Consider the following 23,197-nt stretch of genomic DNA (forward strand, 5'->3'; position numbering starts at 1 on the left):
TGTACTAAGTGTATTTAAAAAAACACAAAAACAAGTTGCTTGGAACGTCACCAATGCCTTTAAGGGGTTCTTAAAGGGATGTCGCGCTATCAACATTTTTATTTGATGACTGCAAGATGATTTAAAAACTGAATATGAATACACAGAATGTTTGTAAAGGCCAAGAGACTTAAGTTTTAAAAATGCAGCTGGGATGAGGAGAAAGATTTGTGTGGACATGTACAAATACAAAAAGAAAAGGGGGAAATACAGGCTTTCTGGCATCCATGACATATTGAGTATCTAAACAACATAGGTGTCTATGGGAGTCACTCCAATGCATGAGATAGATGTACAAAAAAAAATTTGTAAAACATGACCAAACACATTTGAAATGTACCGTACCTGTCCAAGTTTCACTGGCATTCAAGATCACGTGTCCCACATTTTTTGATCTTTACTGTAAATATTTATGGGTATATTGGAAAAAAAACAACAAAAAACAAGTCATTGGTTTTATAGAGTAACAAAGATAATAATAGTAATTTTGATATATTCAAATGAGTATTGAATTCAAGAGTTAGAGCGACAACTCCAACTGCATTTTCTATAGGTGTCAATATTACCATAACTAATCCTGATGTAATTGTTGTTGTAATCATGTTCACATTTTTCTTGCGAAAAGAAAAGAGCCCACTTTTGACTGTAAAAAAACATAGATGATTTTAAAAAAAACTGTTGCATTATCCGGTATGGTGTGTGTTCAAGGTATTAATGATTATTAATAATGAATTATTAATAATTGTTAATGATTCATGTGTGTGTTGAGCGGTAAAGTATGGTTATATTGCCACATTGTTTTAGACAAAAACAAACAACACTCCTATAACAGTTAAGCCCCCCACTGTTCACGTGAACTCTGACCTCCTCCTCTGGACTCTGGGAAGAAAAAAAAAAAGATTTTTTCAATTGGGCACTGGAATGTAAATGCATTTTTTTTATTTATTTGTTTTCAGTTTAGGAATAAGTTTCACAGAGCCTCTCACAGGAACCATGGGGGGGAACAAAGAGATGAAGAGAGACGCGCACAATCCTAGTTGATGATCGTACTGCTGAAGACAAGCTGGAAGTGTGAAAGGATGGGTGTCGACTGAGCTGCTGTGAACGTGGCCATCCTCTTGTGCCGTCACAGCAGCCGTGACCGCAGAAGCCCGTCCTCACAGATAAAGACACCAGTCAGTGTTTCGTGAGCACGGTGCACATGATGCTTCAGGAGGTTCTTCCTCCCGTCATTTACTTGAAGGAGATCAGAAATAACTGGACTTTTTTTTGTTGTTGTTATTTTTTAATTTTTAAATTGAAAGAAAATGAAAAAAGATAATCACCCTGCTGTTTGTATGACTCGGAAACACCAGCTCAAGACAAATCCCTGTATAACCTACTACTTTATGCTTGGTTGGAATCTCAGTGCATGCATAAACTCCTTATATAAACTAAGACTGGCGGGTTCTGGGCGGCCCTCGTGTCGGAGAAATCAGTGTGGTAGTGTTGTTTTTTTTTTTAGACGGGTTGTTGTCAGTGTCAGAGGTTATGGCGAGAGCAGGGAATCCCTGTGTTGTGCCTGGATGAAAGATGAAGACGAAGAAGCAACGCAGGCTCATCTGTGTTTTGCAGAGTTTTCAGGGGTGGGGGTGTGGTGGGGTGGGGTTAAAATCCTTATTAAATATTCAAAACAAGCTAATTCCAAGCTTGAGGAGGAGAAGGAAGAAGGGTCTTAACACATGTATTGGAAAAGAAATGGGGTGCTTTAAAAAGTAATTTAAAAAAAGATAATAAATTGATATTAACACATTAATTCGTCTTGATTTGATGTACTTTACTCAGATGACATACATTATTTTTAGAACTGAACCAATTAGTTAATCGATTGGTTGATCATCAGAAAATGAATCGCCAACTAATATGACAATCGATTAATCATTTAAGTTGTTTTCAATCAATTAAAATGTCAAGAAATATCTGTTCCAGTTTCTTAAATGTGGACGTGCTGGTTATCTTTGTCTTCTGATATTAAGACACGGTTTTTTGACCGTTCAGACAAAACAAGACGTTTAATATGTCAACTTTGGACATTTTTCATGAGCCAAGTGATTCATAGAGAAAATAATCTGCAGATTTATTGATAACAAAAATAACTGTTAGTTGCAGCCTTAGATTATTTTAATTATTGATCAATATTCCCAATTATTTTCTTGGTTAATCGATTAAACATTTGGTCCATAAAATTTCAGGAAATAGTGTCTGTGTGGGGGTGGAGATTCCCAAAGTGCATGTTGACATATTAAAATGTCTTATTTTTGACTAACGGGTCAAAACTGGATAATCATGTTACAATCATAGAAAAATAAACTAATAATCACAATTAGTCAAATTTAAGTAACTAATTATCATTTCGTTTATGTTGACTAATCGAGTAATCATTTCAGCTCAAGGTTACCATTATAGATTCTCACTACTTACTTTTCCCTAAACATTTATGCAATGCTGACTCGCATCTATGGTGTGTGTGTGTGTGTGTATCCTGAGCTGCTTTTCGTCCTGTGTGTGTGACTCTGACATCATTGTTGTAGGCCGACTGGGAGGATCTGTGCGCACCTCCCTTTAAGGTGCGTCTGTCATCTGTGCTGTTAATGGAAAGTCATTCCGGCTGTTTTCTGCGGTGCAGGAGATCTGTTCCAGCTGGCCCGAGGAAGGCGGGGGAAACACCGTAGGACCATTTTGCGTCGGCCGAAAAAACTCCAGGAAGGAAGGGGCGAGGACAGGCTCCGCCGAGGGAGACGGAAATGAGAGGGGGGTGTCCAAAGAGGAAACCCTATCCCTTTAAGAGCAAGTGGGACATAGCGGTGCGAGAAAAGGAGAGGAGGGGGAGAAGAAAGAGGAATTAAAAAAGAAAAGGAAGAAAGAGACAGGGAGGGAGGAGGGAGTGCGGGCGATAAAAAAAGAAAGATGACATCCTCGCAGCTGAACGGCCGAGGTGGAGCGATAGGCTGCGGCCCGGCGAGAGCGCCGCTCGCCGGGGTCAGGGCTTGAATCCAACAACGAGGCTTCGACAAACACCCGATTGGCCTATTGGGGGAAATCGGAAAAATAGATTCATAAATTAAAAACAAAGCATGACCTGCTGTGCTGCCAGATACGTGTGTTGTAACCCATATTTGTTCTCTTGCGTAAAAATTCATCTATTTCACGTAGAGTGGTTTATGTTGATTGCTTAACATGTAATAGTCTGAAATCCGAATTTTTTGGGGGGGGTGCTTTTTTTTGGAAGCAGTTTTGTTGTGTGATATTGCGTTTCAGTGAGTTTTAGTGTTTGATGAATTAAAGTTAGAAGCCAAAGTGAAAGAGAAAACAGGCCGTTATTGGACCTGGCCTGCTCCACCACTGCCTGTGTGCTGCAGCCTGCGTTAGTCAACAGCTGCGTGCATTTTAATTGACAGCATTAGGCTACCTCAATGAGAAAAACATATTTTTGCAGACGACTTTATTCACGTTTTTCACGCGAATCCAGAAGCCCGTCGTTTCCGCTGCAGCACAGGCGACTGTTTGCGCCTCGATCACCGGTGGGCCGATCAAAGCCATGCAAAGGCTGCTCTCCTCGATCACAATCAGGAGCTGACTTTATAATCTCCCTCGCTGTGGCGCAAAATGGACGCTGCTTGGAGCAATTTTCTCTTCCAGGTAGGCTTGTTGAGCAGGCATGACTGGCCTCTTTTTCATTTTCTCACACGGGCCACTCAGTGTGTGTGTTTGTGTGTGCGTGTGCCCAGCAGTCCTACAGCCCTCTCATCTTGTATTACAACGTAGCACTGTCAAGATAATGCTCTGACTTGTGTTTACCTTTGGTGATGGCCTTTCTACTTGCTTCTCCAGAATGCTCCCACCCAAAACCAAGTGGAGGGGAGCCTCCAATCAGAGCTCATGCCCGTGCACACGAGCTCTCCCCAAACCCCACCCACAGAGCACATAGCACAGCCTCCTTCTACTGTGGACACCGCTGCTCTTAGTGAGGATCCCCTGCCTGGTGAGGCACACATCGCTGCACTCTGCACCTGTAGAGCTGTTCAGTTCAAATTACATAACAGTTAACTTTTTTTGGTGATTTGTAGGCAAAAAGACAGGACACATGGAATAACGATTTGGTTTATTATAAGCATACATAATAGTGTAGAAATGTAAATAGTACCAAAATATTTCACTTTGAAAACCGTCTGATTTTACCTGTTCTGAATTTCCCTTTTAGACATTTTCAGTAGTGCCCAATATTTAAAATCTACATTTTTGCTTGAATTCTATAAAATCAATTTGGATCAAAAAATTTAGGTTGAATCAAAATGATCCTGTTACTCAAATTGTTTCTCACTAGTTATTTGTTTGATAAAGGTTGTATGATAACATTTAGTGAGCCCTAATAACGATGCTGTAATCACTTTTACTTCGCCACACATTTAAAAATACAATTTTTGAAATAAATTGAAGACACAAGATGACATTTAAGTAACTTTCAACTAAACTGAGGCTGCTCCTTGTGATTAGAGCTGAAACAATCAGTAGATTAATTATTTTATAATATGATTTTAATTTTTTTTATTAATTAACATTAACTGTTGATTGATTGATTAAGAAATTGTGTTGCAGCCCTTCATATGTTTATTTTTGATTATTCTAATCATTAACCAGTTAGCTACTTAATCTATAAAATGTAAAAAAAAGTTGTGGAAAGTGCCCATCACAACGTCCCACAGTCCTAGACATCTTCAAATTGCTTGGTTTGTCCAACCAACAGTCTAAAACCCAAAAGATAATCAGTTAGTGGTGAAAGCGGCATTTTTTTGAAAAGCTGAATCCAATGGATGTTTTGCATTTTTGCTTGGTAAATAACAGTTGATCGATCAACCAATCAGTTGTTTTGCTGATTGTTTCAGCAGAACCGCTTAGATAGATTTTCACCTGCAAACTACCAAAACAGGGTTGACTGGGAAGTACATGTCTGACAGAGGTTCACTTCACTTTCCTTATTGTTGCGTAGCTCAGTCAACGTTTACTGACTCATAATCAGTCATTAACAGTCATATTACTGTTGACCTAATCTGCCTGAAATGTTGTTATAAATGCGTATTTGAAAATACTAAATCAGCTTCTTTGAAATTCAAATTTTCTCTCTTTCCATGTTTTCTCCCACCTGCCTGTGGTCCAGTGAAGCCAGTGTCTCGGCCGGCCCGCATGCCCCACATCTGTGCCATCTGCAACAAGCAGTTCAAGAACAACTACAACCTGCGGCGGCACCAGTCGGTCCACACTGGGGTACGCATGAAGGACAGGGCCAGAGAGCAGGCGGAGGGGGCAAAGGAGGCCGGTCAGGTGGCGGTGGTGGCGGTGGCGGCCCCGTCGGCGATGGCGGTGGGGGCCGGAGGGAGGGTGGAGAGGCCCACTGTTCCCCTCTCCCTGCTACACCTCTCCGCACCTACCCCTCTCGCCCCTCCCGGCGTGCTGGCGGGGGTCCAGCAGCCTCACCTGGGTAGTCAGGATGGTGAAGGGGTTGCCATGCCAAACGTAATGGCTAGTGTTAACCCCCATGTTCCGCCTCCTGCTGCTGTCGTCATGGCCACAGGGGCGACAGTACAGGTGGGTCAGGGCCTTGTGGAGATGGCTGTCGTCAACCCCAAACCTTCAAGCATGTTGTTTCTTAAGCTCCCTGGCCAACGGGACGGTTAAGCCACTTTCTTTTGCTGTTTGGGACTTGCAGGCAGTTACTGTGTCTCACATGCTTCGAATTAGACTGAAACTCTCCTGTGTGTTAAATTTGACAAAATGTCAATCAATTCAGGGACCAGTAAAAAAGTTTGGCACTGGTCCACCGTTTGAGAAACACCGTGCTAGAAGCCCCCCACGCTCCCCTGCATGTTCTCTGTAACACAAACAGTGTGAAAGCAGATAAAGACTTAAAATTCAGTGAGAAGTTAATCTAACCCGCCAATCAACTGTCAGAAATGTTTTGCACAAGTGATGACATACAACTTTGGTACAAATCAAGCAAAAATATATGTATGCATTGCATGGTTTCAAAAATAGATATAAAAATGTTAAAATAGTGACTGAATATATTTTTTGAGTATATAACTGTAACTCTGCACAGAAAATGCGTACCGTATAAACTCTGTAGTGTGTTTATGTGCTTGTCTGTTTCGCCTCAGCGGCCCGCAAATCCCAACCCGAATCCGGTGAGGAAGAACCACGCCTGCGAGACCTGTGGAAAAGCTTTCCGGGACGTTTACCATCTTAACCGCCACCGCCTGTCTCACTCAGATGAGAAGCCGTTCTCCTGCCCCATCTGCCAGCAGCGCTTCAAGAGGAAGGACCGCATGAGCCACCATGTGCGCTCCCACCAGGGTGGTGTGGAAAAACCCTACGTCTGCCCCCACTGTGGCAAGGCTTTCTCCAGGTGACACAACAGTTTAAGTCTAATAACATCTCTCTCAGGATTGAGTTAGTTGAATAGTAAAACACCTCTTAGCTTTTAGCCGAGGGCGGAGTCAGCTAGCCTACTGAAAAATTCACCTACCAGCACCTCTAAAGCTCACTTATTATCATATTCTATCTCATATATTTAATCTGTACAAAAATGAAATTGTAAAAATTCCAATTTGCCTTTTAACACATTTATTATGTACATGACTATTTCTAGACTGGGACCAGAAGCTAAACAAACTAACCCTAACCCTAGCTCTGTATCCATGATTAAAGACCACATAGGGTCCTTTAATTTGAGTGTGAACACACAAAGCTGTAACAGTCCTAATATGCTGACTCTCTTTTCGTTCCCAAGGCCCGACCATCTCAACAGTCACGTCAGACAGGTGCACTCCTCAGAGCGACCCTTCAAATGCCCGGTACGTCATGTTTGCCCTCACTGAGCAGCTGTACACAGCATCTCTTTTGAATCCATCGATGTGAACAACGAGCAATGTTTACATGCAGAGTGTTCCAGATGAGTCAAGGTTGAGGTCTTTTACATTTCTGCATGTTTATCTGTTGTCAACTGCCTCATACAGATATCATGACATGAGTAAATGAACACTGAGAGTATTGGGAACTGATCTGGATCAAGTACATGCCTTTTTGAAACACAGAATACACAGCAGGGATCTTGTTGTAATTGCACTGTAATTGTTGTGTTTACATGCAGCAGCACAAAGCCTGATATTATTGGAATAGCTTTTTGTGCACACATTTTAAGGGTTTTCAAATGGTGAAAGGTAACCGTTAAAAGAGCACAACATGTGCAAAGGATTTTACTTTTATACATTTGTCTCAAATCACATATCGATTCTGTCTTTTTTCAGACCTGCGAGTCCAGCTTTGCCACAAAGGATCGTTTGCGTGCGCATATGATTCGCCATGAGGAGAAAGTCCCCTGCCACATCTGTGGAAAGCTCCTGTCTGCTGCTTACATCACAGATCACATGAGGGTGCACAACCAGTCACAGCACCACGCCTGCCATCTCTGCAACCGCAGTAAGCACAGATGCTTTGATTCATTTACATTAAAGCGGATATCATCAATATTTTAACATTAGTAATTGTTAGCGTGACTACATGTAATGTGAATAGGGCTTCTCATAGGCTACATTCAAACTACTACGTTTCTGTTTTAAAACGCAGCACTCTTGCTAAGTTAACACCTGCCATCCACACTAAAATGGCAAATCTGAACACCTACGGAGAAGCCTGAAAAACGCTGCAGACCCTGTTTTCATTTTAAAACTCTGTTAGTGCGGACACGCGAAAACGGAGGACTTTGAAAACGATGATGTGGACAATCACATTTGGCTTCCTGGTTCAGTCTTATAAGTCATGGCATATCCTTGATTCATCAGGCTCCTGTCTCTCTCTGTCTTTCCTAGCAGCTTTTTTATCGTTAAATCCTCTGCAACTTTGGAGTAGCAACCTGCTTCCAGTGGCAGCTGTTCTTATTGAAAAAGTTCTGATAAACCCACTGCCCGCTAACTGTCCAGCATCAAACAGACACACACAGTTAGCGACCAGATGGTGAACATAGAGGAGCATTTAGCAGCTAAAGAGTCAGGTATTTCCCTCAGGAGTTGGTCAAGACCATAACAGAGCTAAAAGGAGAGTGAATATTTGACTGTAACATTTATAATTATCAACTCCAAATGAATGCTAATGTTGCTCCATTTCTGCTGGATGTTGAAATAGGCAACTGTCTGCTAATAAGCCATAACAACTTCAAAAAATAATTTGCGGGTTTACATGCGAGTTATTTTGGCTTAGTGCTGAATGAACTTTGCTCTAACATCTATACTTCTCGTAATATGTAATTTTCACTCTTTCCTACCGTCTCTTCATCAGGCTTCACCACACTGACATACCTTCGTGTCCATGCCCAGAAGCACCATGGCCAGGAGTGGAAGGACAGTCCGGGGGGCTTTGGCGGTTCAGGCTCTGGTGGCATACTCGTCTGCCACTTGTGCGGTGTCCACTGCAAGACACCCACCCAGCTCCAGGGCCACATGGGCACCCATGGCAACAGCCAGGGTGCTCCGAGCCCCATCACCTCCAGTGTGGGTGCCAGCAGCTCTGTCTCCCTTAGTAACATGGTGACAGCACCTACTGTGTATGTCACTGGTAACACGGTGGTGGACCTGCTTGTCACAGACTGCTCTAGCATTGCAGCACCACAGTCCCACAGTTAGCAGTAGAGCGCACAGCAATAATAACCTCAGTCCCTTAACAGAGGGCAAGGTTAGAGAAGGTTAAAGTTAAGTGTAGATGCTGATCCAGTTTCAGTTTTGTAATGTCCCCACTTATAGGTAAGGTTGGGATTAAGGGTGGAGAGAGATTAACACCAGTCAGCGTTCAAGGGCTGCGTCAGAGAAAAGTAGAAAAAGCTGTATTAGATCAGTGAAGTCATGGAAAGAGGGACATTTGTGGCTGCAGCAGGTTCATTAACACTAACGACAAACATGGATGTGTTGTCCAAATATTCCTGAATGCTCTCGCACATTTAAGACTCCAATGAAACTGTGGTATTGTGAGCATCTACTGTATTACTCTTCCCTCTCTGCCCTCTCTCTCTCTCTATCCCTCAACCCTGGCATTGGCTGCTCTCTGCAAGTGCACCAAGTACTGTATATCTCACACCAGCTCTGATCTTACCTCCATTTTGCAGCTCACTTACTAAGAATCCAAATGGCTTGCGTTAAGAAGTCGAAGGGAGAGAAAAAACGTAACGAAGAAACACATTAGATGGGGAAGTTGTGTGTTTGGGTGTGCATAAGTCAGGGCTCCTGTAGCACGTAAGGTTGTTTGTTCACAAATCTAAAATTTTGCAAAGCCGAATATGCCAGTTTATTAGGTCTCTAGAGGGCTGTTTATAGATGAGGACAGAATGCCATACGTGTTGTGGTCCGTATGGATTTGTGGGATGTACTTTTTCATTTGTTTCCTAAAGGTACAGAGATAAGAGTAGAGTTGTGTTCAGGAGTGTCAAGCACCTTAAATTGTTACTGTTTGATTCAGTGAGGATCAAAAATGGGTTTGAGATTTCTTGGATGTTCTTGCTCTGAGTCTTCCTCTTTGAGTCTGGCCATTTAAAAAAAGAAAAAAAGAAGAACAAGAAACATTAACTGCTAATCAACACTTCAGCTTCTGACATGGCAATTCTTGCACCCAGAAACTACCTTTTTTAGCATGAAAATAAGCTAGCTCAGCCATGCTTATTGTTAGGGAGCTGTCAGGACAAAAGAGAATTTTTGCAGTTCCACGAAGTTAGTTGGCTATAAACAATAATATTTATAAAAGTGTTGATTTTATTCAGAGGATTTTAACATTGTTGGCCATTCATTTGATTGTAACTGTCATTGCCATAGTCCTTATGTTTTCTCTATGTACCAGTCCAATGAGTGAAACTTATGCATTAGATTTAGTCATTTAACTCTGTATAGCACATAATGTTCTGAACGCAAGTCATTATCGTTCTACATTAATCATGTGAAGAATGGTCACTTGTTCGTTGGATATGTTTGGTTGCTTTGAGTTATATTGTGAGTGATGTGGTGTCGAGGAAGGGCTTACAAAGTCATAAGTCATGCAAAATAAGTACAATGGGAGTTTGACAACACCACGCGGTATGCTGTAAACAAATCCTGGTTTTGTACTGGAGTGCTTTTTCAGTTTTGTGTTCATATGTTACCTTGAATTGTAGAGTTGTTTGTTTCTTCCTTTTCTTTTTTTCTTTGGAGATGTGTTCTTCCTGTTGAGAAAAGTAGTGGTTTATTAAAAAGTTAATTTTAGGTTTTTTTTTCTCCATTACACTAAGAAAAAAATAATACCTCTACTCTAGGATTCTGTACAGCTCTTGTGATACATCTTAATGCCTTATCGTACTCAACTGCATTTTAATTCTTTTATGATGAAATATTTCAAATCTTAGTCATGGATTCATTAAGAATATTAATGGGATGTATTTATATTTATATTTTTATATTTCTCAACAGTATGCATGTCTAAAAGGTTGTTAGAGCAAAAAAAATCGATGATGCTTACTACAGTCATAAATATTATGTTATTTTGTAGATGAAGTAGAGATCATGTTATTATTTTGTAATTTGGACAATTTAAAGTAAAAAGAGTAAACAGGCATTTTTTTTGTGTGCTGATCTGTTCACCATTTACACCACAGCTTTTTCATTGCCACATCCACAAAGTATGATTTAATGCAGGATGTATCATGAATTGCTGTTGCTCACCATTAAGAAAGGATCAAGTCACTTTGAGTGTAGTTGATTAGTTGATGCTTAATGGATTATCAATGAACAGTAAATTTATAAGCCACCAAAGTATCCAGTTACATAGAAAAGGGCATTCCAGACCTCTCTGAAAGCGGAGCAGTACATATTCTGATACAAATATTAAGCTGTTTTCATCAAACTGGTAGTCAGACGCAAACATGTACAAGTTGCTGTGTGACACAAATCTATCCTTAAAGGGATAGTGATGGTAATCTAATACAGTTTTTGTTAAATTCAGAAAATATTTCCTCACAGTTCACTAGCTCTCTGTTTTGTGGGTGCTCTGAAAACAAATCTGGTTTTCCTACACAGCCCTGGCTCTTTAAATGGAAAATAAAGAAAGTGGTGTGGACCTTGCCACACAACATTGTTCCAGCCAATCGGCAACAGGAGCAGTGGGAGAGAGAGTTCTACACACTGGCAAATTCAAAAATGCTGGACTCCAGGCACCATGAAGGACAGATGGACGAAAAACAGCCAGAGGAAAAGGTCTGAAGAGTATAAACAGAGAAGAAAGTTATGATCAGGCAAGGGTGAAGCTGTTTCAACACTGGAGAAACCTAAGAGATTTGAAATTTAGGGGACAGAGCTTCTGATGGAGCACTGAAAAGAGGGGTGTATTTGTTTGGCAGTTATATTATCAACAATGCTTATGCAGAATCACTTACTCTCCCTTTAAACATTAAGACTGGAAAAATGTCTCGTCGATAACTGGCCAAATATGGAGAACATGACTTCACATCAACATCGTTTGAACACAGCTGCAACAGACGTTACTAGAAAGTTTCCAATCTTAAAGACTCAATAGTATCCAGAAGGTTTTGTCAGCAACCTCTCCTAATGAAAGAAGAGGCTTATTTCTCCATCCTGTACACTGTCAACACTAAAAGGTAAAAGTATTCACTAGTTTCAATGCCTGACAAAGATAGCTTGATCGAAATCTAGTTATTCAGTACATTTTGTGTTGACAGGGTGCAGAATCTGTCTTTTGTTACTTTGAGTCATTATTCCTACACACCCCAGTATGACTTGTTTCTAGATGCATCACCTTAATGGTGTTTTAAAATCATGCACAAAGAGGAAGTAATTCTCTCCATTTACAGTAGCCAAAACAGAAACATACAACACGTTTCTCTTACTGTTTCTTCACTTGACAAAGTCATTGCTTTTACTTGCTCTTACTGTACATTTTCAGAATCACCATGTAGGAAAGCTGAACACAAGTTCAGACTTGTTCAACAGAGTGTTGAAAGTAAATCTGGGAAAAATATGAAAAACACTAATTTAAGATAAAGTACTACTTTTAAGTAAAACAAGTACACATAAATATTAATTCTAACACTTGTACACAAAATAACTCACAGGACACACTTAACATTAAACAATGTTAACATCTGCTCTCTTTCGTGGAGACAAATCTTTTCAGTTATAGTATAACTTTTCATGGTCTTGTCTTTTATGACAAATGCAACAAATTTAAGTGTTTAATTCAATGTTACACTCAGGAAAAGACTGCTCCTATTCCAACTTCAGAGCTGTATGTCTCCTGACTAAAACTGTGACACTGTACTTAATTTGTCTGACTGGATTCTGGTTTGACTTCTATATGCTGCTTAAAGCTGCAGATTTTTGAATGATTCATTAAAGTTACACATTTCAGAGGATCTCTAAAGTCTTCATCAGCATTGATGGCATGAACAGACAAAGCTGGAGAATGTTTTTTAGAGTACCATATATCCTGTATCTTTTCAGTCTTACTATCATATTATTTACTTGAAAGGTTATATCTATACAAAAAATATAGTATGTGTTTGTGTGTGCATTAAGTTCTTACTACTCCCCTGCCCAAGCTTTTTGTAAACTCTTAGGTATGGACACAGCAGCATAGCAGACCAAAAGGAGATATTCTGCTGACCAATGTTCCATTTTAAGTTACAAAACAATTAAATATTGAAAAAATATGATAAAAGCTTTGTTGTCACTGTAGAGCCTGAAAATTGTTGCATTGATTGGCATGTAATATGCAAGCCTCATACCGAGAATCTGTGACTATGTGCAGCTAAGGATCGACACTTGATAAATTTATTTGTAAATGCAGATCTATTCAAAGGTGAAATTACTAATCTGTCAAAGATGAACACTAATTTAAGTCTTTAGAGGCACAAATGACAATAAATGTGTAGTCATCAATCTGTCTTCAATACAACAGATTTAAAACGATTATCTGAATAAAATACATAAACCCCGAGTCCTTTTGTTTGCATGCAAACTGTATTTTTTTAAGTGGACAGATTGGATATTGCAAACTATGAATGCAGCTGGGATAGGTGGCCTCCTTATGAGGAATCCATTCAACGTTTCCCTGCATAGAAAACAACAAAACCCAGCTTACAAAACGCAGTCAATGTGGTGACTGGTGCAAATTTCTCGTCATATCATGAGCTGCTGCCTGGACCTGTAGGAACTAGCTGGCGCAGCAGTTCACAGCGTTGAGTCAACGTTACATCTACGAGGCAGCGGCATCTCCGGTCTGCTGCTGCGAGCGAGACAGACGAGATGACATAGCGACTGGACCAGCTAACGTTACCGTGACACCTGGATCAGATCGTGTCATTGTTTTTTGTCGTCTGCTTGCCGTGTAGTAATTAGCTATTTGCTGGCTAGCTCACAGGCTAATTACCACCAATGCTTTCAGTGAGGTTTCCTCATATAGATGTGATCTAACTTGCTGCAAGCTAGCGTTAGCTCGCTGCTGCTACCCTTCAGACATTGAAGCGGCCACATAAACATGCGGATCATCGAGGCGGAGACCCCCGGGACTCTATCGTTAAACGCTTTCTGCAGGACACGAGTGTCGACTAGCCGCTGACTGGACTCTGCAGACTCTGTGTGTAAATGCTGCTTAAGATTGTATTATTGTAAACATGTGTAAACTCCAGCATGTTAGCCAGTTAAGTTAGCTGCGGTTACACTATCGGCTAGCTTAATTGCTATTGCTAACTGCTACAAACAAATAGCAAGCTAACAGAACAGTTTATCGTTAGCATAGCGTTGCCATAAATAAATGAAAAAAACATGGACAGTGGCACATTGAATTATTAGCTGGCGTTTATTGTGTGTCTTTATCTTGCTAACTACCGTTATTTGAATTTGTTCAAAACGAGACGGTTGCTAGCTATAATATAAGCCAGCGGTGACTAACTGCCACAGCTACATAACGGGAGATGCTAACGTTAGGTAACGCGCCCAGTATCATTGTTAGCATGCGATTCAACAGCACGGGCTGTTGGTCGTGCTTAACGTTGCTAGGGCGAAAGATGAAATTTGGTGTTAGCAACGTACATAATCTCTGTTCATTAAATACATATTTGCATGCACGTTGACCCATTTTTTTCTTGGTAACAAGTTGACAACAAAACAGTTGTCGTCAAAATGTTCGTTAACGTTACCTGCCGAGATATATATCTCTCTCTATCTATCTATATATAAAAATACTTAACTAGATTTTGTTTTTAATGCAAGGCGTTCTGTAGAGCAGTGTTAGTTCAGCGTCAAGTAAATCTGACTTGTGTGTTCTCGGACCTAACAATATACAAATAAGACAAAGTTTCTTAAACTTAGGTTAGCTGTAAACATTTTGGCAGGTCAGCGTCAATATCAGAATACTATAGCTAGCTTACATGGGAACCTACAGACTGTCTCCATTCGCCTACCTGCCTTGTTTCCAAGCAGGTAACACAAGCTAACGCGGTATTGCCAGGAACCATGTGCACCAGCAGCCCATACCTATGTCGATATTTTCGACGTTCAAGATTTTAAATTAGCGCAATGCGTATTTTGCTAATGGACTTCAACTTTTTAATGAGTCAGCTAGTCTGGTGTAAGCAAACAGCTAAAACGCATGGAAATTCACATGGACTAAATGGGACAGTGAATAGCGCTTACAATGGTATCAGCTGTGGATAGGGCAGCATGCGCACAAAATGGCCTTCTGTTTTCCATATTATGTTTAGACTGTCTTTGGTACCCCCTCCTCCACCTCACTTCATCTTTATGGCAAAAGTAGAATAATGTATTGACGCATATGTTGGACTTTGATAGTGGGTTTTGTTTGTTATCTCAATAAGTGCAGCCAAATGTATACACATGGGAGTTGCCACTACTGAGATCAGTATGAACTGTTTATTCACTGATCTGTGTGTTGTGTTTTTCAGAGAGGAGAAAGAGAGCAACGGATCTCAAGGACCAGATTGCCCACTGAACTTTTTGCCTCTCAGACAGATTGCCAGGGACCATGCTGACTATTCTAGCTGCTGGGTCTATGTTCTTTCCAGGCCTTTTCCTGCTGTCTAAACAATGCCTGAAGTCAATCCCAGCACTGAGGTGGAGCGAAGGAGATGCAGTCATAGTATCTGCCAGGTAAGACCTTGTAAAAACTTTTATAGACTGTAGTCTTGCATGTGAGCCTCTTATGGATACAGACATGTCATCTGGACACTTGGCGCTGACACTTCTTATACTTGTATGCTTCCAAATATTCCTTTCCTTAAGTGCTGATTTTATTGCAGTACCATCAAAGTTGGTTCAAATTTCATTCAATGTACAGTTTTTGTATGACTCTCAAGTTTGGCAGGTGGCTGCAGTTACGCAATTTTTATCAGGCGCTTTCAGCTGTATAAAAGCGTTAGGGTACTACTTTCTTACCATGTGTTAAAGAAAGGTTTTAAGCTGTGTAGTTCTTTGGCTAATGTGAAATACATAATTTGTTGTTTACATCTTTAATTCTCTACTCCCAGGTTGGTGTCATCAGTTCAGGCAGTCATGGCTTCTTCAGCTGGCTACATCATTGCTTCTTCCTGCGAGGACATCATCGAGGACCAGTAAGTCATCTTAATATATTCCATTCCATTCCATATGTCCATTTGGCCCGCCTGTCCTGTCTTTTAATGTATGTAACAAGTCAGCTGTCAGGACTTTTAATTTCCAAGGTTGTAATATGCACCATGTATAGGCGCTTTGGGATTTAGGACTTCTTATCATACATCAGCTACAGATATAAACCAAAAATGTAACTTGATATTGATGTCTTGGCACGTAAATGTCAGGTGCTGTGTAAGAGGGTATAAGCAGTGTTGAGGACAGCTATACCTGAAGTATTTATTTTATTTTATCACTTTTTAGATGGTTGGAAATTCAAGTGAGATGGGATGAGATTTTCCTGTAATGCAGTGCAAACCTTTTTATTTTTTTGAGGGTGGTAACTGTACTGTTTTTTTGTCAAATTTTGTTTCATTTACCAACTTAACAGGCAGACATTGAATTAGAACAGTTGTGTTCTTGCTGGTAACAAAGCTCTGTTTGTGTGTGATGGCAATTTGAGTTTTCATATAAACAGCTCAGGCAAACACTTGTCTTTCTGTGAATTTTATTCAAGTCTTCTGCAGAAGGACTCCCAGCAACGCACATACGCCGTATACATGTATGCTGGAATGAGTGAGGAGAGCTGAGTGAGCCTGTTATTTATCCAGCATTAGGGTCACGTTGTCCCTGAAGTCTGGCTAACACAGAGAGCAGAGAGATTTCGACTGTTATGTTGAGTCTCCCCGAGTCCAGGGTCATATGCAATATGTTTCAAATTCCCATTACAAGTGAAACATTGCTCCTGCAGTGACATCTATTCTTTCCTTCCTGTTTTAAAACTTGTCCTCTCTTCCTCTCTACTCAGGCATTGGCTGACCAGCTCCTACATCATGTTTGCTGTTCCCTACTTTGTGTATGACATCTACGCGATGTTCATGTGTTACTGGTACAAGCTACGGGTCAAAGGGCACGAGGAGGCCTCGGCTGCACCTCAGCACATGAGATCAGCACTGACCAGCTACTTGCGTCGAGAGTTCCTCATGGTGCTGCACCATGTTGTCATGGTCACCGTCTGCTTCCCCGTCTCTGTGGTAACTGTTACAAATTGCTCTTTCTGTTTTGGCTGAGATTTGAGTGAGGCGAGCGGAAAACATAGCACTAAATGATTTATGTGCAATTACCCACTCTGAAGTAGTTTTTATAATGTTGAAAGGACAATGTGGTTTTGTGGAAATTGGACCAGATTTTTTCTGTCTTTATCCAGAGTGAGACAAAACAAATGCCTTAAGTGTGCAGTCTGAAGGTATGTTGAGTGGTGCAATTAACCTGGCTCTAAAGCACCTCAAAAGCTGGGAAGTGAATACTGAGTGAACACTTAAGTATATGTTAGCCTAATAGTTGCTGTTTGTTGTTATTAGTTTGTTAATTCAAACAAAGTCTTAAAGTCTTCCATATTTTGAATTAAAATGAATCCAAATTGCCCATGTTTGGAGACATTTAACAATATATTTCACTCTTTTTGAGAGAGGTTGTTACTTGATCTCATAGACATAAGTCATAGCTAAGTTATGCAAAGGTCACTGTTCACCATGTGATCAGACATTAAAAAGCCATCCACAAGTTTGTCAGACTCTGGGGAAGAGGGACTATTAAGTTTTTAAAATGTTTTACATGTTTGCTCCAGCCAGGTAATTATTTTCAGAGGCGTATTTATTGCAAATCTACCAAAAGTCCACATGGAACAAAGCAATAATTGCATTCTAGAGAAATAATCAACCTCTTTTTCTCTCTCTAGTTTTGGCGAGAAGGAAAGGGAGATTATTTCCAGGGTATAATGTTCATGGCTGAGCTCAGCACTCCATCTGTCTGCTTAGGAAAAATACTCATCCAGGTAAGTGTCTTGGTTCCGCCTCAAAGACGATTTGATTGCGCTGTTGCATGTGCACATGTCACACTAAAGTTCTTCTGCACTCTCACTTCTCTCCCTCCCCTTTCATTCAATGGAGAATATATTTCCGATCATTCCCAGCATGCCGCTTGTTCATGCCCTCCGGCTCCTGTTGACTGTGTCTTACACGAGCAGCACTGTCAGAAACGTCATTAATTGGTAACACAGCTTGCTTGAATACACATTGTAGGAGAAGCATCCTCCCTGTATTTGTTTTAGGTTTGTGTGGATGTGTATACAATGTGTCTGAGTAAAGGTTGTCCCCTGCTTTCTGCTTTGTCCCCCATCTGAGGCTCCCACAGCTGTTCTGAATATAGCACCTAGTATTTAGACTGGATATACAGAAGATACAATATCAGCTTGTCCTTCTACCCTCTATCACTCAACACCCGCCCCTTGTGTCCCTGACAACAGTGCATGTGGCCGTATGATAAACAGCAGGCTAAAAGCTTGTGGCCTCTCTAATACCTGTAGAATAAAGAAACAATGAATAGCAAAAAAAAGGATAGTGTTTGTTGATCGGGATGTCATGTGCTTCTAGGATAAGAGATGTGAATGGGCAAGAGGAAAACCTTTTTAGGTTAGAGCGTGTAAGCTCAAGATAAGAGTTTAGTCATCTGCTGTAAACAAATGAGAATGTAAAAAACAAACAAAAAAAACCCACAACCTGTCCCGCCTCCTAGAAATCAGAGAGTATCCAACCAGCTGCATGGCACTCTGTGCTCTCTGTCGCCATTTGATCGGTCCATGCAGATATTAACAAATATAACAATGTTAGCATCAACAATGTGGCAAGTAATATTAACACTGTCAGCTTTTACCAAACTGTACTGCTTGCTTTTCTTCCCCCCCCTCTCTCTCGACCTCTCCCTCTGTTTTTTTCCCCTGCTCTCAGTACAAACAGCAACACACTCTCCTGCACAAAGTGAATGGGGCTCTTATGCTGATCACTTTTTTCATCTGTCGAGTCCTCCTCTTCCCTTACCTCTACTACGCCTATGGAAGGTATGTCTGTCTTTCCATCTCTGTTTTCTCATTTTTCTGCTGTCTCGCTTATCCTGGGTCAGTAACTTGCACTGCCACGTGGTCTCTTATCAAATGGGGAATGGAAATAACACTCGGAACATGTGTTTACAATCCTTTTATGTTTCTCCCCCATTTGGATCCAGGTACGCGTCCATTCCTTTCCACATGGTTCCCCTTTCAGTGCCCTGGCACTGTAACCTCGGTGCTGCTCTGCTCATGGCCCCCCAGCTCTATTGGTTTTCCCTAATTTGTCGGGGCGCCCTGCGACTATTCATGGGCTCCTCCCGCTCTCAGAGACCACGTGCGAGCACAGCCGCAGCCAAGGAGAGGCAGACGGATGGCATCGCACTGCCCCAGCCTTCCAATGGCTACAGCGCACGCTCCACAGAGCCCGAGCTGGCCACTCACTGAGAAGAGTGGAGCGGGGGTGGGAAGCGAAGGAAGGCGAATGTACAAATGAGTATGTAAAGGAAAGAAAGCAATGAGGGAAAAGCAAGACTTGTAACAAGTATTAATAGGAAGAAAGCTACAGAGGATGGCCTCAAATAGTGCTGAAGTGTTTGTGGCCAACAATCAAACTCTTAAGCGCTGAATGATTTGGTTGTTGGCCTTTGAGTACTTCAGCTTCTCAGTTTGAAGGATAACAAATGGAGTGTTAGTGCACTCAGTATTTAAAGATGTCATCAGGCTACTGTGACAGATAGGAACATGCACTGACCTGAGAGGAATTTGCCTGGATGTATAGTATGCATAGGTGGCTACTTCCCTCATGTAGATCAAATTCAGTCCTCTCTGCCTCACGGTATAGGAAGAGCAGGAAAATAGGAATGTATTATATTGTATGTTAGTACATTTGCTGTAGATGGAAGGCCTAATTCAGTTTAGTAATGGAGAGAAGAGACCTTCAAAAACAAAAAAAAACAAACTCCCGTCTAAGCAGTATTTTGACTTGTTAGTGTTTATTATCTGTATCCTCTATGTAGTCACTGTCACTCTTAACAAAATGTAATCACCCTGCAGACTGACTCACCATTTAGAAGGGAGATAATCTCATAAGACTGTATTCTGCTGCCTTATCCCTTTTCCCCCATTCTTTCCAGTATTTTTTCCATTTTTATTTTATCTTTAACCCTTAGAAGAGGAGAAGGAAAAGGCTTCCTCAGCAAGATAAAAGTGACGGGTGTACATAGCACATGTAAAATTGTCCTCATTTCCATGTCAGTATTAGGTCAATGTTGATTTTTATTTTTTTTTCTCATTTCCTCATCTGATGTTTAGACATTTTTAAACAATGACTTCTTCAGCATTACATCAAAACATTTCACGGTTTTACAGCTTTGTGTACACGAACTACCCCCACTCGTTATGGCAGTGCTTCTCGTTTTAGTGTAGATGTGTCATTCCATTTACTGGTATCACAAAGTGTTTTTTTTTGTTTTGTTTTGTTTTTTTGCATACAGGCAAGTGATGCACAGTAGCAGTCACTTTAAAATGAATATGTGGTTGTGTGTTTTTTTTTTTTTTTTTTTTTGTTTGGTGCTGATGTAAACCTCAAAATATCCATTTGATTGGCTGAAATATTTCACTAAGGGAGCCAAAAGATTTCAGTATTTATAGCTTTGTTGTTGGGGGACTTCTGGTTTTGCAGTTTGAAGGGAAACAAAAGTGAAAAATAATCTTGGAGGGAAGCATTCCCTTGTGGTTGACGTGCAGCACATTTGTCCATTGCAACTTACCTTGATGCTCATGTATTTTTTTTTTTAACCATTATTAAGTCTATGAATTGTTTTAAGATGTTTTAAATTGTATGATTTGCTTCAAACATTATGTTGTTTATTGGAGCCACTTGTTCCGTGAACCTTTTATGAACAAACTGGTTAGTTTTATCATTTTGTCAGTTTAAAGCAGCTTCACTGTCCTGGAAATTAAATCTAGAAAGAAAAAAAAATCAGAAACCATAACGACAGGGCAGCGTGTGCCAAAACATCTGGACAACTGTGGGCATGTTGAACACAGAAAATCCATTCCCCTGCTCCCTGAACTCATAGGGTATTACTTCTTGACAATGCTAAAACATTTCAACTGATGTACTGTATATTCCACAAAATGCTCGTTATTTATTTGTAAGTATTTATTTATTTATTTATTTGTGGTTTTGAATGCATATTTATGCATACATATACTATATGCTTCTGAGCCTTATGTGAAGGCTGTATTGTTACTCAAACTTAGCTAAAATATACTTATCTGTCCTGAGCCTGCCTTGAGTCTTTTTTTGCTATGTTTTGTCAATGTAGAAAATTATAATCAAATTCTATTTTTAAGTTTAAATTTTGACATCACTTCTCCGCCCTAAGGAAAAGTGAGCCACAAGAGGTTGCCAGTATCCATGGATTTATGTAATGACTGAAAAGGTTCACAAACTGTCTAATTTTAAGCACTGGGAAATGGACTGATCTCTGCCTAGATGATAATCTTGCAAGAATACAAAAAGGCTTTTAATTTGCTGTTTTATGAAGGAAATTCCACACATGAAATAATTTTTAGAAATGGACTCGGATCAGCAGGGACAATTCACCCATAAAATACCATAACTTGTTTCCTTCATAAAGTTTTAAACATATGCCACTGTCATCATATGCCGTTATAACCGACGCTTACTGCACACAGTCAGAAAAGTTACCATTTGTAGGGTTAAAATGTTTATTGCCAATATACAAAACACACATAGAAAACATACAAAACTTGTTACATTAAAAAAATTCAAGTTTTGAGAAAGCCTTAAAGTTCCAGGCCTCCTTTGCCCCTGGGAGAGTCCTCATCTCTTAATACTTCAGTATCTCCTCTGTCTCGGGGAGAAGATGGTGTTGGGGTTGCTGTCTCGCTCTCTCTCCTTCTCCCGCTCCTTCTGGCTGTTTGGAGACAGGGCCTCCTCCAGCTTCTTTTCGCTCTTGAAGAGATCTCGACCCGTACGCAGGATGTGCTGCTCAATTTTGCGGTGCCGCTTCATGTCCGACAGTACTTTGTCCAGCCGAGCTTCCCTTTTCACAGACGAGCGGGCTGAAGATCCTGAGAGAGAGGGAAAAACGTCAGTTGGACTTCCTCAAAACAATCACTTTTACTTCGCTTTCAGAACTGCATTAAACCAGTCACTGAAAATTTAAGTGAAGATGAAACACCATTCTTTAATTTAGCTTATGTAAGTAAAAATGTAGTTATTGCCTGTCACACCTGGTGTTCTGCGTCTGTTGATGAAGGCATTTTTCGGAGTGGCTTGCATCTGCTCTTCATCAAAGTCAAACTCAGTTGGACTTGGAGGCCTGTAAGAAAAAAAAAAAAAATAAAGTAGGCCTCAAACACAAATTAAAATCCTTTACCCATAATTATGAGAAACAGTAATACTGACTTGCGATTTCTCTCCTCCCTCTCCCTTTCCCTCGCCGCTTCTTCCTCGTCGTCTCTGTCAGGTGAGGGGGTTCGTTCAGGTGTTGGGGGCCTCCTAGGAAGGGGCATAAAGTTCAATTCCAGCATCTCCCCTTTAGCGAGGAGCTCATAGAGTCTTTTGATCTCAGCAGGAGGGGGCATCCAGTTTTTGGAGTCCTCCATTTCCTCGTCACTGTATGCAAGCTCCCATTCACCATCCACTACTGCAGCCTGCTTTCCCTCTTCACCACCCACCCCAGCATCTGACTGAGGGTCATCCTTGTGGGCCTCTCCTTCCACTGCATCTGTGTCTCCATCTGAAAAGGCAGGAAACACGCATATAGTCAGTTTAACAAAAGCTCTTGAGTGAAAGGACAATTGTGCATTATACTGACTTATAGCACTTCAGTATTACATTAAATGTAGATGACTGTTTAGTACTAGGTACAGTGCCTTGCGAAAGTATTCGGCCCCCTTGAACTTTTCGCCACATTGCAGGCTTCAAACAAAAATATAAAACTAATTTTTTGTGAAGAACCAACAAGTGGGACACAATCATGAAGTGGAATGAAATTTATTGGATATTTCAAACTTTAACAAATAAAACTGAAAAATTGGGCGTGCAAAATTATTCAGCCCCCTTAAGTTAATACTTTGTAGCACCACCTTTTGCTGCGATTACAGCTGTAAGTCGCTTGGGGTACGTCTCTATCAGTTTTGCACATCGAGAGACTGAAATTTTTGCCCATTCCTCCTTGCAAAACAGCTCGAGCTCAGTGAGGTTGGATGGAGAGCGTTTGTGAACAGCAGTTTTCAGTTCTTTCCACAGATTCTCGATTGGATTCAGGTCTGGACTTTGACTTGGCCATTCTAACACCTGGATATGTTTATTTGTGAACCATTCCAGTGTAGATTTTGCTTTATGTTTTGGATCATTGTCTTGTTGGAAGACAAATCTCCGTCCCAGTCTCAGGTCTTTTGCAGACTCCATCAGGTTTTCTTCCAGAATGGTCCTGTATTTGGCTCCATCCATCTTCCCATCAATTTTAACCATCTTCCCTGTCCCTGCTGAAGAAAAGCAGGCCCAAACCAT

At 40.7% G+C, this 23,197-nt stretch overlaps 3 protein-coding genes and 2 long non-coding RNA genes across 10 annotated transcripts in view; 2 read left to right on the plus strand and 3 right to left on the minus strand.

Moving 5' to 3' along the window:
* Positions 1 to 35: 35 nt before the first annotated feature.
* Positions 36 to 3,865, minus strand: LOC123982623. The gene is made up of 2 exons (XR_006828018.1): positions 3,529 to 3,865; positions 36 to 3,105 (listed from the first exon to the last, which is right to left on the minus strand). It is a non-coding gene; the product is annotated as an uncharacterized LOC123982623 (long non-coding RNA).
* Positions 2,669 to 10,698, plus strand: mazb (MYC-associated zinc finger protein b (purine-binding transcription factor)). 2 transcript variants are annotated; one of them, XM_046068263.1, is made up of 7 exons: positions 2,669 to 3,717; positions 3,910 to 4,060; positions 5,234 to 5,661; positions 6,231 to 6,478; positions 6,863 to 6,926; positions 7,380 to 7,551; positions 8,407 to 10,698. In XM_046068263.1, exons 1-7 carry the CDS (start codon positions 3,685 to 3,687, stop codon positions 8,748 to 8,750), a joined length of 1,440 nt encoding a protein of 479 aa, XP_045924219.1. In that variant the 5' UTR covers positions 2,669 to 3,684; the 3' UTR covers positions 8,751 to 10,698. The 2 variants fall into 2 exon arrangements, with proteins under 2 accessions (XP_045924219.1, XP_045924220.1); XM_046068264.1 differs by having other exon boundaries at positions 2,699 to 3,717; positions 5,234 to 5,340.
* LOC123982624 lies at positions 9,886 to 14,157 on the minus strand. The gene is made up of 3 exons (XR_006828019.1): positions 13,240 to 14,157; positions 11,201 to 11,338; positions 9,886 to 10,309 (listed from the first exon to the last, which is right to left on the minus strand). It is a non-coding gene; the product is annotated as an uncharacterized LOC123982624 (long non-coding RNA).
* Positions 13,245 to 20,937, plus strand: tlcd3bb (TLC domain containing 3Bb). Of its 3 annotated transcripts, none has more exons than XM_046068268.1 (7): positions 13,245 to 13,738; positions 15,062 to 15,266; positions 15,644 to 15,727; positions 16,573 to 16,798; positions 17,503 to 17,598; positions 18,551 to 18,660; positions 18,825 to 20,937. In XM_046068268.1, exons 2-7 carry the CDS (start codon positions 15,142 to 15,144, stop codon positions 19,090 to 19,092), a joined length of 909 nt encoding a protein of 302 aa, XP_045924224.1. In that variant the 5' UTR covers positions 13,245 to 13,738; positions 15,062 to 15,141; the 3' UTR covers positions 19,093 to 20,937. The 3 variants fall into 3 exon arrangements, with proteins under 3 accessions (XP_045924224.1, XP_045924222.1, XP_045924223.1); XM_046068266.1 differs by having other exon boundaries at positions 13,246 to 13,734; XM_046068267.1 differs by lacking the exon at positions 13,245 to 13,738 and adding an exon at positions 14,107 to 14,579.
* Positions 20,938 to 21,354: 417 nt separating this feature from the next.
* pagr1 (PAXIP1 associated glutamate-rich protein 1) overlaps positions 21,355 to 23,197 on the minus strand; it is a 6,210-nt gene continuing 4,367 nt past the window's right edge. For all 3 annotated transcript variants that reach the window (XM_046068271.1, XM_046068270.1, XM_046068269.1), the window contains exons 3-5: positions 22,088 to 22,421; positions 21,913 to 22,001; positions 21,355 to 21,750 (exon numbers count right to left, since the gene is read on the minus strand). In XM_046068271.1, coding sequence (XP_045924227.1) covers positions 21,515 to 21,750; positions 21,913 to 22,001; positions 22,088 to 22,421 — 659 coding nt within the window. In that variant the 3' untranslated portion in view covers positions 21,355 to 21,514. The remainder of the gene's footprint in view (positions 21,751 to 21,912; positions 22,002 to 22,087; positions 22,422 to 23,197) is intronic.

Source organism: Micropterus dolomieu, linkage group LG14 (assembly GCF_021292245.1).
Source record: "Micropterus dolomieu isolate WLL.071019.BEF.003 ecotype Adirondacks linkage group LG14, ASM2129224v1, whole genome shotgun sequence".
Lineage (NCBI taxonomy): Eukaryota > Metazoa > Chordata > Actinopteri > Centrarchiformes > Centrarchidae > Micropterus > Micropterus dolomieu.

Bases quoted from the DNA above. Each gene is read 5' to 3' on its own strand.
- mazb (XM_046068263.1), top strand. From the start codon at position 3,685: ATGGACGCTGCTTGGAGCAATTTTCTCTTCCAG. The intron at 4,061-5,233 runs GTGAGGCACACA...CCTGTGGTCCAG, and splicing joins TAGTGAGGATCCCCTGCCTG to TGAAGCCAGTGTCTCGGCCG. The intron at 7,552-8,406 runs GTAAGCACAGAT...TCTCTTCATCAG, and splicing joins CTGCCATCTCTGCAACCGCA to GCTTCACCACACTGACATAC.
- tlcd3bb (XM_046068268.1), top strand. From the start codon at position 15,142: ATGCTGACTATTCTAGCTGCTGGGTCTATGTTCTTTCCAGGCCTTTTC. The intron at 16,799-17,502 runs GTAACTGTTACA...TTCTCTCTCTAG, and splicing joins TCTGCTTCCCCGTCTCTGTG to TTTTGGCGAGAAGGAAAGGG. The intron at 17,599-18,550 runs GTAAGTGTCTTG...CCCTGCTCTCAG, and splicing joins TAGGAAAAATACTCATCCAG to TACAAACAGCAACACACTCT.